General features: G+C 41.3%; 1 protein-coding gene across 2 annotated transcripts in view; it reads right to left on the bottom strand.

Moving 5' to 3' along the window:
- Window positions 1–15,274, bottom strand: part of LNX1 (ligand of numb-protein X 1) — a 112,141-nt gene that overhangs the window by 15,737 nt on the left and 81,130 nt on the right. For both annotated transcript variants that reach the window (XM_003806465.5, XM_055111553.2), the window contains exon 8: window positions 14,034–14,262. In XM_003806465.5, coding sequence (XP_003806513.3) covers window positions 14,034–14,262 — 229 coding nt within the window. The remainder of the gene's footprint in view (window positions 1–14,033; window positions 14,263–15,274) is intronic.

The raw sequence follows: 15,274 nt of genomic DNA, 5'->3' as shown, positions 1-15,274 counted from the left end.
ATGTTGCCCAGGCACTGGTCTCAAACTGCTGGGCTCAAGCGATTCTCCCACTTCAGCCTCCCAAAGTGCTGGGATTACAGGCATGAGCCACTGCACCCAGCCCCAAATCGATCTTTAGCTTACCCTTTTCTCCAAAGTGTGGTTTCCAAAGTGTATGCCTTTCAGGGTGTCTGAAGGTAAAAAAACATTTTTGTAATAACACTAAGACATGATTGGCCTTTTTTATTCTTGTTTTCTTATGAACATACGGTGGCATTTTCCAGAGGCCACGTGATAGGTGATATAGCAACAGATGGAATGCGGAAGCAAGTAAGAGCATCTAGTTATCTTCTCTTAAGCCAAACATTAAGAAGGTTTGCAAAAAATGTAAAATAATGCCATTCCTCTGAGATTTTTAAACATTTTCTCATAAAAGATTATTTATGTTAACATAAAATAGGTTTATTTTAAGACAATAAATTTCTCAGATTAATTTATGATACGGTACTTTTATTAGATATAACCTACATAAACAAAAGCTCTTTGGGGTTATCAGTATCTTTTAAAAAGTGTATAACAATCTTGAGACAAAAGGCTTTGGGAATTGCTATCCCAGACATGTCTATTAAACTTGGACATCCCACTGGTATCTCAAACTCAACATGTCCAGAACAACAAATATATCTTCATTCTTCCTTACTATTGCAAAATAATTCCTAATTCCTCAGTCACTCTTGGTATCTATGTTCTTTATCACACAACTTTGCAGTGCCCTCCTACTCTGATTCTGGCCTCAGCCAAGAGCTCATCAGTGGGATGCTTGCCACGGCCAGCCAAACCCTAGACATGCAAGCATGACCAACCAAGATTAGCAGCCACCTAAATGCAGAGCAGAGTGCAAATGCATGAGTGAGCCAGCCAAGATCAGTCAACCCTAGTCTGGATCAGCTGAACCCAACACACTCGTGAGCAAAATATATTCTTATTGTCACATGCTATTGAGGTTTTGTGGTTGTTATGGAGCACAATTGTGAAAATAATTGGTATTCCTACTCTCCTATTTTGATTATATCCTCCAGCCAGATGAGGATATCATCATTTACTCCATTACTCCAACAACTTTTCTGTCTTTCTTATTTTTTTTTTCTTAGAATCTCACTCTGTCACCCAGGCTAGAGTGCAGTGGCATGATCTCGGCTCACTGCCTCTGCCTACTGGGCTCAAGCAATTCTCCTGCCTCAACCTCCTGAGTAGCTGTAACTACAGACATGCACCACTACTCCCGGCTAATTTTTTGTATTTTTAGTAGAGATGGGGATTCACCATGTTGGCCAGGCTGGTCTCGAACTCCTGAACTCAGGTGATCTGCCCGCCGTAGCTTCCCAAAGTGCTGAGATTACAGGCTTGATCCACCACACCTGGCCTCCAACAATTTTTCTAAATTCCCAAAGCAACCCAGTGAATGACAAAAGTCTACTTCATTCGGACTCCTCCTAAACTTGCTTTATGGCAGAGAGAAAACAAATTACATAGGTCACATTATTAAAGCCAAGTGTAGGATTAGCATCCTCTTGAGGGTGCTCACAAAACTTCCATTGCATCATGGTAAAATCATAGATTCTAAGACCAGAGAGCCTGGTTCAAATTCCAGCTCTGCCTATTAACTGGCCATGTAACCTTGGACAAGAGAACTACTCTGTGCTTTAGTTTTCTACCTTTAATATGAGGATGCCATTAGAACCAAAATCACAGAGTTGATGTGAGTTTTAAATGAGTGAAAAATGCAAAGAACACATAAAGCTCTTACAAAAATGCCTGGCACATAGAAAGGGCTTTATAAGTATTAGCCACAGCTGCCTCTTTTATTATTACTGCATAATGTGAATGCACCTGATAGTGTCCCTGTCTTATAGTTAAAATATGAAAGTTCTTTGACTTTAAAAGGAGAAGACATGAGATCTGCTTTCTTGCTATTCAATATAAACAATCTTCATTATGATGTTTTATGAGTTTCAGGAGAGTAAAAGGTTAAAATTCTTAGGCAAGAGGAGAAATGAGTTAATGTGTATTACTATCATACTAGTCCAGATGAGAGCATGTTTGGAAAGACTTCCAGATGTGGAATGTGGGGCCCTGAGAGCCAACAAAGAATGAAGCAGAACCTTCAGTGTTTCCTGAATCACCTCCAACTGAATGGCAGCTGATAATTTGTATAGCTGAGAGACAATGTCTGGAGCTGTTACCCAGGGGTCACTCTTGGCACACGATGCACACAGTAATGCACATTTGCATTGCCCTTCATAGCCTACTTTTACTGTCTCCTCGATTAGTTCAGAACAAGCACAGCTTACCAATGCTACCCTCTTCGTATATATTCTGTGTCGTACTGCACTTAAGGACATAATTACAATGGATTTCCTGTTTCTAGACCTGCTGACACGTTATATCATTTTTCTTCATTGGTAGAGCACCTTAGCTAATTGGCTGGATCATACATCAGGGCAAATAGTTTCCTCAAAATTTGTTAAGTGAAAGGGAAAAAGGTTTGGCCAAGTAGATTTGTAACTTGGAGGGAAATTTCTATGGATTCAAAAATATCCATTTGCAACTTAACTGTATGAATTCAAGTAACATGATTTTGCTGACATACGACAAATTGCCTGAAATTCTTAGGGTGAATGATATTCATGCTAAATGGCTAGAGACATTTAAGCCAGTGGTATTGCATCAGTCAGGGAGAAACTGGTGTCCTCGAGGCTCTGTGCAGTCGAGATTAGAGATGGGAGCAGATGCCCCCTCCCATGAAAACTGAAGGGGGCTCATACCCTGGGACTATCTGAAGCCTGTTCTAGGGGCATGACCGATTACTGATGACTTCTGAGAAATACCAGGAGGACACACTTCTAGTTTCAAAATGGCAGAGTGAAGCCTGTGTTTCCTCTTCCACTTTAAAACATTACTATAAAAGCAAGTAGGAGACTTGGAAACAGAAATGCAAATTCCATCTTAAACAAAACAAAGAGTCAGCATATACGAGGGAGAGGTTCCAAAGGCAGTCAAAGAGGAAAAGATGGAAGAGAAGACACCCACAGCTGGAGAGGATAGACCAAGCCAGTAGAGCCTTGAGGTCTTAGCAAATGGCCACTTTGATGAGCAAAACACCCATTCTACATGAGAACACCAGACACAGGAAGCGGTGGCTGCTAGCTGGCTTCCCTGGGCCCCCAAGATTGGCAGAAAAGAAAGGCATGGGTAAGCCAATGAGAACCTGAGATAACGCAGAGGTATGGGCTGCAGTTGGCCAGTGTGTGAGAGTGGAGGAAGAGAGACTATGGATTGTGTCCACCCAGGCTGGGCTTAGTCAGTTGGGGGCAAATAAACACACTCATCGTCTGGTGTCATAAGGAGAAATTTCTACTATCTGGAATATGGCGATGGTTCTTTCCCCATGTTATAAACCTCCAGCAGATAGCTTATCAGAAAAATTTATCTTACTCAAAGATTTAAAAAACAAAACAAAACAAAACAAATAAAACCAGCAGAGATGCACTGCAAGAGACAGGAGGAGAGAGGAAGTAACAGAAAAAACAGGAATGGACAAAAACCACTCACCAGAAAAATGCTGCCATAGAAATGAAGTGCTACTATAGAAAATAAAATTTACGAGGGTGGAGCCAAGATGGCCAAATAGGAACAGCCCCAGTCTACAGATCCCAGTGCGAGTGATGCAGAAGACAGGTGATTTCTGCATTTCCAACTGAGGTACCGGGTTCATCTCACTGGGGAGTGTCAGAAAGTGGGTGCAGGACAGTGGGTGCAGTGCATCGAGCATGAGCTGAAGGAGGGCGAGGCATTGCCTCACCTGGGAAGCGCAAGGGGTCAGGGAATTCCCTTTCCTCGTCAAAGAAAGGGGTGACAGACGGCACCTGGAAAATCGGGTCACTCCCACCCTAATACTGCACTTTTCCAATGGTCTTAGCAAACGGCACACCAGGAGATTATATCCCTTGCCTGGCTCGGAGGGTCCTACACCCACGGAGCCTCACTCATTGCTAGCACAGCAGTCTGAGATCAAACTGCAAGGTGGCAGCGAGGCTGGGGGAGGGGTGCCCGCCATTGCCCAGGCTTGAGTAGGTAAACAAAGTGGCTGGGAAGCTCGAACTGGGTAGAGCCCACCACAGCTCAAGCAGGCCTGCTTGCCTCTGTAGGCTCCACCTCTGGGGGCAGGGCATAGCCAAACAAAAGGCAGCAGAACCCTCTGCAGACTTAAATGTCCCTGTCTGACAGCTTTGAAGAGACTAGTGGTCCTCCCAGCACACAGCTGGAGATCTGAGAACGGACAGACTGCCTCCTCAAGTGGGTGCCTGACCCCTTAGTAGCCTAACTGGGAGGCACCCCCCAGTAGGGGCAGACTGACACCTCACACAGCTGGGTACTCCTCTGAGACAAAACTTCCAGAGGAACGATCAGGCAGCAAAATTTGCTGCTCACCAATATCCGCTGTTCTGCAGCCTCCGCTGCTGATACCCAGGAAAACAGGGTCTGGAGTGGACCTCCAGCAAACTCCAACCGACCTGCAGCTGAGGGTTCTGATTGTTAGAAGGAAAACTAACAAACAGAAAGGACATCCACACCAAAACCCCATCTGTACATCACCATCATCAAAGACCAAAGGTAGATAAAACCACAAAGATTGGGAAAAAACAGAGCAGGAAAACTGGAAACTCTAAAAATCAGAGTGCCTCTCCTCCTCCAAAGGAACACAGCTCCTCACCAGCAATGGAACAAAGCTGGACAGAGAATGACTTTGACGAGTTGAGAGAAGAAAGCTTCAGACGATCAAACTACTCTGAGCTAAAGGAGGAAGTTCAAACCCATGGCAAAGAAGTTAAAAACCTTGAAAAAAAATTAGACGAATGGCTAACTAGAATAACCAATGCAGAGAAGTCCTTAAAGGACCTGATGGAGCTGAAAACCAAGGCACGAGAACTACATGACGAACGCACAAGCCTCAGTAGCCGATTCGAGCAACTGGAAGAAAGGGTATCAGTGATGGAAGATCAAATGAATGAAATGAAGCAAGAAGAGAAGTTTAGAGAAAAAAGAATAAAAAGAAATGAACAAAGCCTCCAAGAAATATGGGACTATGTGAAAAGAGCAAATCTACATCTGATTGGTGTAGCTGAAAGTGACGGGGAGAACGGAACCAAATTGGAAAACACTCTGCAGGATATTATCCAGGAGAACTTCCCCAATTTAGCAAGGCAGGCCAACATTCAAATTGAGGAAATACAGAGAATGCCACAAAGATCCTCCTCGAGAAGAGCAACTCCAAGACACATAATTGTCAGATTCACCAAAGTTGAAATGAAGGAAAAAATGTTCAGGGCAGCCAGAGAGAAAGGTCAGGTTACCCACAAAGGGAAGCCCATCAAACTAAGAGCTGATCTCTCGGCAGAAACCCTACAAGCCAGAAGAGAGTGGGGGCCAATATTCAACATCCTTAAAGAAAAGAATTTTCAACCCAGAATTTCATATCCAGCCAAAATAAGCTTCATAAGAGAAGGAGAAATAAAATACTTTACAGACAAGCAAATGCTGAGAGATTTTGTCACCACCAGGCCTGCCCTAAAAGAGCTCCTGAAGGAAGCACTAAACATGGAAAGGAACAACCGGTACCAGCCACTGCAAAAACATGCGAAATTGTAAAGACCATCGAGGCTAGGAAGAAACTGCATCAACTAACTAGCAAAATAACCAGCTAACATCATAATGACAGGATCAAATTCACACATAACAATATTAACCTTAAATGTAAATGGGCTAAATGCTCCAATTAAAAGACACAGACTGGCAAATAGGATAAAGAGTCAAGACCCATCAGTGTGCTGTATTCAGGAAACCCATCTCACGTGCAGAGACACACACAGGCTCAAAATAAAGGGATGGAGGAAGATCTGCCAAGCAAATGGAAAACAAAAAAAGATGGGTTGCAATCCTAGTCTCAGATAAAACAGACTTTAAACCAACAAAGATCAAAAGAGACAAAGAAGGCCATTACATAATGGTAAAGGGATCAATTCAACAAGAAGAGCTAACTATCCTAAATATATATGCAGCCAATACAGGAGCACTCAGATTCATAAACAAGTCCTTAGAGACCTACAAAGAGACTTAGACTCCCACACAATAATAATGGGAGACTTTAACACCCCATTGTCAACATTAGACGGATCAAAGAGACAGAAAGTTAACAAGGACATCCAGGAATTGAACTCAGCTCTGCACCAAGCAAACCTAATAGACATCTACAGAACTCTCCACCCCAAATCAACAGAATATACATTCTTCTCAGCATCTCTGCACTTATTCTGAAATTGACCACATAGTCGGGAGCATTCCTCAGCAAATGTAAAAGAACAGAAATTATAACAAACTGTCTCTCAGACCACAGTGCAATCAAACTAGAATTCAGGATTAAGAAACTCACTCAAAACCGCTCAACTATATGGAAACTGAACAACCTGCTCCTGAATGACTACTAGGTAAATAATGAAATGAAAGCAGAAATAAAGATGTTTTTTGAAACCAACGAGAACAAAGACACAACATACCAGAATCTCTGGGACACATTCAAAGCAGTTTGTAGAGGGAAATTTATAGCACTGAATGCCCACAAGAGAAAGCAGGAAAGATCTAAAATTGACACCCTAACATCACAATTAAAAGAACTAGAGAAGCAAGAGCAAACACATTCAAAAACTAGCAGAAGGCAAGAAATAACTAAGATCAGAGCAGAACTGAAGAAAATAGAGACACAAAAAACCCTTCAAAAAATCAATGAATCCAGGAGCTGGTTTTTTGAAAAGATCAACAAAATTGATAGACTGCTAGCAAGACTAATAGAGAAGAAAAGAGAAAAGAATCAAATAGACGCAATAAAAAATGACAAAGGGGATATCACCACCGATCCCACAGAAATACAAACTACCATCAGAGAATACTATAAACACCTCTATGCAAATAAACTAGAAAATCTAGAAGAAATGGATAAATTCCTCGACACATATACCCTCCCAAGACTAAACCAGGAAGAAGTTGAATCTCTGAATAGACCAATAACAGGCTCTGAAATTGAGGCAATAATTAATAGCTTACCAACCAAAAAAAGCCCAGGACCAGATGGATTCACAGCCGAATTCTACCAGAGGTACAAGGAGGAACTGGTACCATTCCTTCTGAAGCTATTCCAATCCATAGAAAAAGAGGGAATCCTCCCTAACTCATTTTATGAGGCCAGCATCATCCTGATACCAAAGCCTGGCAGAGACACAACCAAAAAAGAGAATTTTAGACCAATATCCCTGATGAACATCAATGCAAAAATCCTCAGTAAAATACTGGCAAACCGAATCCAGCAGCACATCAAAAAGCTTATCCACCATGATCAAGTGGGCTTCATCCCTGGGATGCAAGGCTGGTTCAACATACACAAATCAATAAACGTAATCCAGCATATAAACAGAACCAAAGACAAAAACCACATGATTATCTCAATAGATGCAGAAAAGGCTTTCGACAAAATTCAACAACACTTCATGCTAAAAACTCTCAATAAATTAGGTATTGATGGGACGTATCTCAAAATAATAAGAGCTATCTGTGACAAACCCACAGCCAATATCATACTGAATGGGCAAAAACTGGAAGCATTCCCTTTGAAAACTGGCACAAGACAGGGATGCCCTCTCTCACCACTCCTGTTCAACATAGTGTTGGAAGTTCTGGCCAGGGCAATCAGGCAGGAGAAGGAAATAAAGGATATTCAATTAGGAAAAGAGGAAGTCAAATTGTCCCTGTTTGCAAATGACATGATAGTATATCTAGAAAACCCCATCGTCTCAGCCCAAAATCTCCTTCAGCTGATAGGCAACTTCAGCAAAGTCTCAGGATACATAATCAATGTGCAACAATCACAAGCATTCTTATACACCAATAACAGACAAACAGAGAGCCAAATCATGAGTGAACTCCCATTCACAATTGCTTCAAAGAGAATAAAATACCTAGGAATCCAACTTACAAGGGACGTGAAGGACCTCTTCAAGGAGAACTACAAACCACTGCTCAAGGAAATAAAAGAGGATACAAACAAATGGAAGAACATCCCATGCTTATGGGTAGGAAGAATCAATCATCATGAAAATGGGCATACTGCCCAAGGTAATTTATAGATTCAGTGCCATCCCCATCGAGCTACCAATGACTTTCTTCACAGAATTGGAAAAAACTACTTTAAAGTTCATATGGAACCAATAAAGAGCCCTCATTGTCAAGTCAATCCGAAGCCAAAAGAACAAAGCTGGAGGCATCATGCTACCTGACTTCAAACTATACTACAAGCCTACAGTAACCAAAACAGCATGGTACTGGTACCAAAACAGAGATATAGACCAATGGAACAGAACGGAGCCCTCAGAAATAATGCCGCATATCTCCAACCATCTGATCTTTGACAAACCTGACAAAAACAAGCAATGGGGAAACGATTCCCTATTTAATAAATGGTGCTGGGAAAACTGTCTAGCCATATGTAGAGAGCTGAAACTGGATCCCTTCCTTATACCTTATACAAAAATTAATTCAAGATGGATTAAAGACTTGTATGTTAGACCTAAAACCATAAAAACCCTAGAAGAAAACCTAGGCAATACCATTCAGGACATAGGCATGGGCAAGGACTTCATGTCTAAGACATCAAAAGCAATGGCAACAAAAGCCAAAATTGACAAATGGGATCTAATTAAACTAAAGAGCTTCTGCACAGCGAAAGAAACTACCATCAGAGTGAACAGGCAACCTACAGAATGGGAGAACATTTTTGCAATCCACTCATCTGACAAAGGGCTAATATCCAGAATCTACAATGAACTCAAACAAGTTTACAAGAAAAAAACAACCCCATCAAAATATGGGGAAAGGATATGAACAGACACTTCTCAAAAGAAGACATTTATGCAGCCAACAGACACATGAAAAAATGCTCATCATCACTGGCCATCAGAGAAATGCAAATCAAAACCACAATGAGATACCATCTCACACCAGTTACAATGGCGATCATTAAAAAGTCAGGAAACAACAGGTGCTGGAGAGGATGTGGAGAAATAGGAACACTTTTACACTGTTGGTGGGACTGTAAACTAGTTCAACCATTGTGGAAGTCAGTGTGGTGATTCCTCAGGGATCTAGAACTAGAAATACCATTTGACCCAGCCATCCCATTACTGGGTATATACCCAAAGGATTATAAATCATGCTACTATAAAGACACATGCACACGTATGTTTATTGTGGCACTATTCACAATAGCAAAGACTTGGAACCAACCCAAATGTCCAACAATGATAGACTGGATTAAGAAAACGTGGTACATATACACCATGGAATACTATGTAGCCATAAAAAAGGATGAGTTCATGTCCTTTGTAGGGACATGGATGAAGCTGGAAACCATCATTCTCAGCAAACTATTGCAAGGACAAAAAACCAGATACTGCATATTCTCACTCATAGGTGGGAATTGAACAATGAGAAAACATGGACAGAGGAAGGGGAACACCACACACCGGGGACTGTTGTGGGGTTGGCGGACGGGGGAGGGATAGCATTAGGAGATATACCTAATGCTAAATGACGAGTTAATGGGTGCAGCACACCAGCATGGCACATGTATACATATGTAACTAACCTGCACGTTGTGCATATGTACCCTAAAACTTAAGTATGATAAAAAAAAAAGAAGAAGAAGAAAGACACAAGGGATCCTAATAATAAAAAACAAAAAAGTAGGAAGTGAAATCTTACAACATGCCTGAAAATACTGGAAATTTTTATTTTATTTTTATTTGAAAAAGGTACAAATTTTGATTTTCTGTATTAAATCACTTATTTGAACAATGATTTATTCAACAACAACAACAACAACAACAAAAAAACCCAAAAAACAATGGAGAAGTAAAGGACTCTTTGCAATATAATTGATGAACGTGAAAGCCACCAAAAGTGTATGAAAGCAAATATAGAAGCCAAGCAGGGGGAAGGCTGATAAAAGAGATGCTAATGGCAATGAGAGAAATGAGTGTTCCAGAGAGTTGTTATATTGTGCTGTGTTGTAAAGCTGGAAAAGGCTAAGGTGAAATAACCCTACCAGTAAGAAGAGAATAATTGAGCTTGCTAGTTTCTGAGTTAAATGCTGGCCAAGTAGAAAGAAGTTTTTAATGCACCTTCTGGAGTGATTTTCAAATTTTTTTGTGACTCTCAGGCCTTGACTATGAAATACGGAAGGTGATTTCTTAAAACTAAATAAAGTTGGTTAGTGAGGTAAAAAAAAAAAAAGGAGAAAAGAAAATTGATAACCAACCATATTACTATGAATGTAAAATATTTCTGAAGCAACTGCTCTATGAACAAGAGCTCAATGCAGAGATAAGACTTCAAGGAAGATGAGACAACAGAAGAAATGAGCCAATGGAGCAGAACACAAAAGTGGAAGAGAAAAATAAAAACACCACAGCAATGAAAGTTGTTGCAAAGGAACAGAAATAATATTGAAAACACAGTGAGCATTGAAGGAAAGATGCAAATAAGCCAGGAAAACATGCAGCATTATTTACAATAGCAAAGATACAGAATCAACCTAAATGCCCATCAGTGGTAGACTAGATAAAGAAAATGTGGTACATATACATCATGGAATACTATGCAGTCATAAAGAAGAACAAGATCATGTCTTTTGTGGGAATATGGATGGATCTGGAGGACATTATCCTTAGCAAACTGACTCAGGAACAGAAAACCAAATACTTCATGTTCTCACTTATAAGTGGGAACTAAATGATGAGAACTCATGGACACAATGAGGGTGACAAGAGACACCAGGGCCTACTTGAGGGTGGAGGATGGAAGGAGGAAGAGGATCAGAAAATATAACTAATGAGTACTAGGCTTAGTACCTGGGTACTGAACTCATCTGTACAACAAACCCCTGTGACATGAGTTTACCTATATAACAAACCTGCACATGTACCCCTGAACCTAAAATAAAAGTTAAAAGCCAAGAAAACAAAATGGAGAAAAAAGAGTTGAAAAGGATCCGAGAACACTAAATATATGAAATATAAAATATATCAAAGAAACAAATTTCTAGAGTCCCTGAAAAGCAGCTACAAAATAATAGAACAGTTATTTTGAACGTTAAGTAAAAAGACCAAGCCACATATGGAGGGAAAGAAATGACATGAGCCTCCCACTTCTCCACACCATTCAATGCTACTTAGCAGTGATGCAATGCCTATGTAGTCCTATAGGAATGAAGTGATACAATAATTTGATATCCAGGCAACCTGGCGCATGGCTGTTTAGATGTACCATAACTTATTTAACCAGTTCCTAATTGGCAGTGGATACAACGATGGTGCAGTGCCTATCATGATACCCAAGAACATCAGATTTGTTTTTAAATAAAATGCATGGTACATAGGAGTGTATATGCTACCATTGTGTTTGTGTGTATGTGTGTGTATACATATAAACACAGGCCAGGGGTGAGCAAATTACAGCCCAACCCAACACCTGGTTTTATAAGCAAAATTTTTTTGGAACACAGCCTTCCTCATTCATTCATGTATTGCCTGTGGCTGCTCTCACACCACAATAGCAGAAATGAGTAATTGCCACAGAGACTGCGTGGCCTTCAAAGCCTAAACTATCAGGCCCTTTTTAGAAAAAATTTGCCAACCTCTGACATAGAATACACAAGAAATTGATAATGGTGATCACCTTTATTGAATGGATCTGAAGGGAGGGAGACTTACTTTTTGTTCTCTTTACATTCTTTGGTGCATTCTGAATTTTCTACCATGTTTATTCTGTTACTCCAGGGAGAGGATGGAATGAAAGAAACCAGGAATCTCCAGGGTTCTGAAAATCAGTGTTGTCTATGCCGGGATATCATGCTTCCTTACCACTGTCCATTTAGAGGAAATAAGCAAAGTGCAGACTCTACTTCTTCTTTTTTTTTTTGAGACAGAGTCTCTCTCTGTCACCCAGGCTGGAGTGCAGTGGCGCGATCTCAGCTGACTGCAACCTCCGCCTCCTGGGTTCAAGCAATTCTCATGCCTCAGCCTCCCGAGTAGCTGGGACTACAGGCGTGTGCCACCACGCCTGGCTAATTTTTTGTATTTTTAGTAGAGATGTGGTTTTGCCATGTTGGCCAGGCTGGTCTTGAACTCCTGGTCTCAAGTGATCCACTCACCTTAGCCTCCCAAACTGCTGGGATTACAGGCATGAGCCACCACACCCAGCCCAGACTCTACTTCCAGCAAAAGTAGAGAAGTGCCATGTCCAAGGGCAAATGACAAAAGGTAGAGGGGAAGAAAGACATTCACTTGGTTGTATTTGGAGCAAAAAGCACCTCACATTGTCCTCTCTTACACAAATGAATAATGAAGGACTTTGATTACATGACAGAATAGCTTTCAAACACAAAAAACAAAATGATTTTAATAGATCCTAGTTTCAGAAAGATTTTTAAAAATAAAACTTTAAAGTCATACTCTCTACTTTCACTCAGGCTCAGTTCTAAAATGTCTAAAGGGTTTTAAACTGACTCAATGCTCAGATTTTAACTGTTTAAGGACTTTTGAAAATGTACCGATTTAGAAAATAATTTATCAACTAGTGAAGGCTCAAAAAGGAATCTAGTTAATTTTGTATTTGAGGCAGGGTTTTGTTTTTCTTAAAAAACTCATTTGAAATGTAAAAAGAGAGAGAGACTTATCTCCACCCTCAAGAAAAACGTACTAAAACTAAACGTCTCACTTTCATTTTTCCATATTTAGTCCTATGCTAGTATATCTTCAGTGATGCTAATATTTAGCATTATTCACACATTGGAATAGCAAGATAATCATCTGAAGGCCAACAGTTTATGCTCTCATGCAGGTGAGCAAACACCAACTTGTCTGTTCTTTGAATAGTTCTGTACTGGCCATTTTGTAGGGCTGACCCCAAATTCTTCCCTGAAGTAATTAAGTGAGACAAGTAATTACGTCACTGTAAGGCTCTAAAATGTCACTAAAATGACAACCCAGCTACTTCCTGAAGTTTTACACAAGAACTCCTCAGGAGCAGGCCCTAAGGAGAGATGATCTAAGAAATGTCTCCAAACAAAAGGTGCTTAAACATCTTAGCAAAGGCGAAGTGCTCTGGGGCATTGTTTTATGTGCAGCCAAGGCCACTCAAAAGATAAAACTGGCTGGACATGGTGGCTCACACCTGTAATCCCAGCACTTTGCCAGGCCGAGGCAGGCAGATTGATTGAAGTCAGGAGTTTGAGACCAGCCTGGGCAACATGGTGAATCCCTGTCTCTACTAGAAATACAAAAATGAGCTGGGCGTGGTGGTGTGTGCCTGTAATCCCAGCTACTTGGGGAGGCTGAGGTAGGAGAATCATTTGAACCCAGGAGGCCAAGGTTGCAGTGAGCCGAGATTGCGCCACTGCACTCTAGCCTGGGTGACAGAGCAAGACTCTATATAAAAATAAAATAAAATAAAGCCACAGAAGGCAGTCAGCCTCCCTGCAAGATCCCAGGGCTGCCACTAGCAGATTAGGCGAAGGTGAACCTTCTCCTAGGCAGTGCAACTCAGCTCCAAGGGGTGTAGACGCAGGCTGGGTCTCTGCCCCCTCTGCCTGTCTGTGGAGCTCTCTGCTGCATGAACAACCTACACAGCTGTACATGGCAGTCCTGTGAGCTCCTCAACCTGAACGCCAAACAGTATTTCCATATCCAGGCTTTCATCTTTGCCCTAGAATGTCCGCATGCATTTTCAGTTACAAATGGGAAGAGAGAATTATTTCACAGTCCCACAACCAAGACTGGGTCTAATTAAGATGCTAGTGCCATGAATCAGCCCTAGAGAGTGAAAGAGTGGTTTAAGAAATGTAATCGTTTCCTCCCACGCCCCTACAGGGATGTTGCATTTGGACTTACCGTGGTAATTCCAGCCACATGACCCAGGATGGGGACCAGTCACTGGGTGGGGCCATGTTGTGGTTGGAGTCCAGGGCTGCTGGGCTGCTGCAGTCTTCCTGGGGCTCATACTCTTTGACTTCCAAAGCTTTGAGTACTATCGAGGATGATGTTCTTTTCAATAATGCCACTGCCTCACTCCGGCTGACCTCTGTCAGTTCAACCCCATCCACATTCAACAAAATGTCACCTGATGGCCAGAGAAGCAGAAGCTATCTTTAGTGAGAGCACAAACAGGGACTTCTGCTTAAAGTGCAAGGGGATAGGGGCTGACTGGGATTGCAGGGAAGCAGAGAGGGCAAAGGTTTTCTTTGTTGAGGGGAGGCTGGGTGCTCACATAGCAAATGGTAAACAGTGTGTGCATTCCAAGGTGCTGTTAAGACTTGTTTGGGGTTTTCTAAAGCACAGCTATCGGTGTTTTACACAAGAATACCGCTGAAGGAAGGAAGGAAGGGAGTGAGAGAGGAAAATTAGTCTTGTTCACTATTTAATCAAAGAAAACCTACTTTTTCACTCTTTTGTTTCTTGTTTTCAGCATAAAGTAGGAGGATTTGGCAAAAGCTCCAGCATTTGCACGGAGCCAGGCATGTAGTAGGCATCCAGTAAATATGGATTGAATGAAAAGAAACTACCCATGAGAGTGTCTGGCAGAGGAGTCTTGGAGCTGCACTCTTAAAGAAGCAGAAAGAAAAACATTTTCATTGCTAAGGTGAAAATAGCCACTATTGGTTAAGCGCCTACTATGTGCAGGATCATTTCCATACAGATCATATAATCCTCTAGCTTATGTTCTGTTAACAAGTCATTTGTTAACAAGCCACTTTGTTTGGCCTCATCATTCTCCACCCAGATGTTTTGCAGAAAAGAGAAATTAAAATATACATCTCCCCTATTTCCATTTTCTATTTTTTTATCTTCATCCTGTTTTTTTCTGTCCCCTTTTGCTTATCTTTCTTATACAGAATAACCACAGCAAGAGCAAAAAGACAGGAGGAGAAAAAAGAGAAAGGCCTTGAGTTCTTTCTGACCCGAAAGAAGCATCTTTCAGACAGCTGACTAAATCTCTTAAGATACCATCCCCCTGTGGCTCCTCAGGCTCAGCAGCTGTACTTGGGAAACTTCACAGTTTATCTCTTGAACCTGGACTTTTAAATGGCATAATTCCTCACCCATCTGAGCTACCTACCTTCTTGAATGAATTG

This window comes from Pan paniscus, chromosome 3 (assembly GCF_029289425.2).
Source record: "Pan paniscus chromosome 3, NHGRI_mPanPan1-v2.0_pri, whole genome shotgun sequence".
NCBI classification, from domain to species: Eukaryota; Metazoa; Chordata; class Mammalia; order Primates; family Hominidae; genus Pan; species Pan paniscus.
Note: the sequence above shows the minus strand (reverse complement) of the source record. Positions and strands in the feature narration are given on the sequence as shown.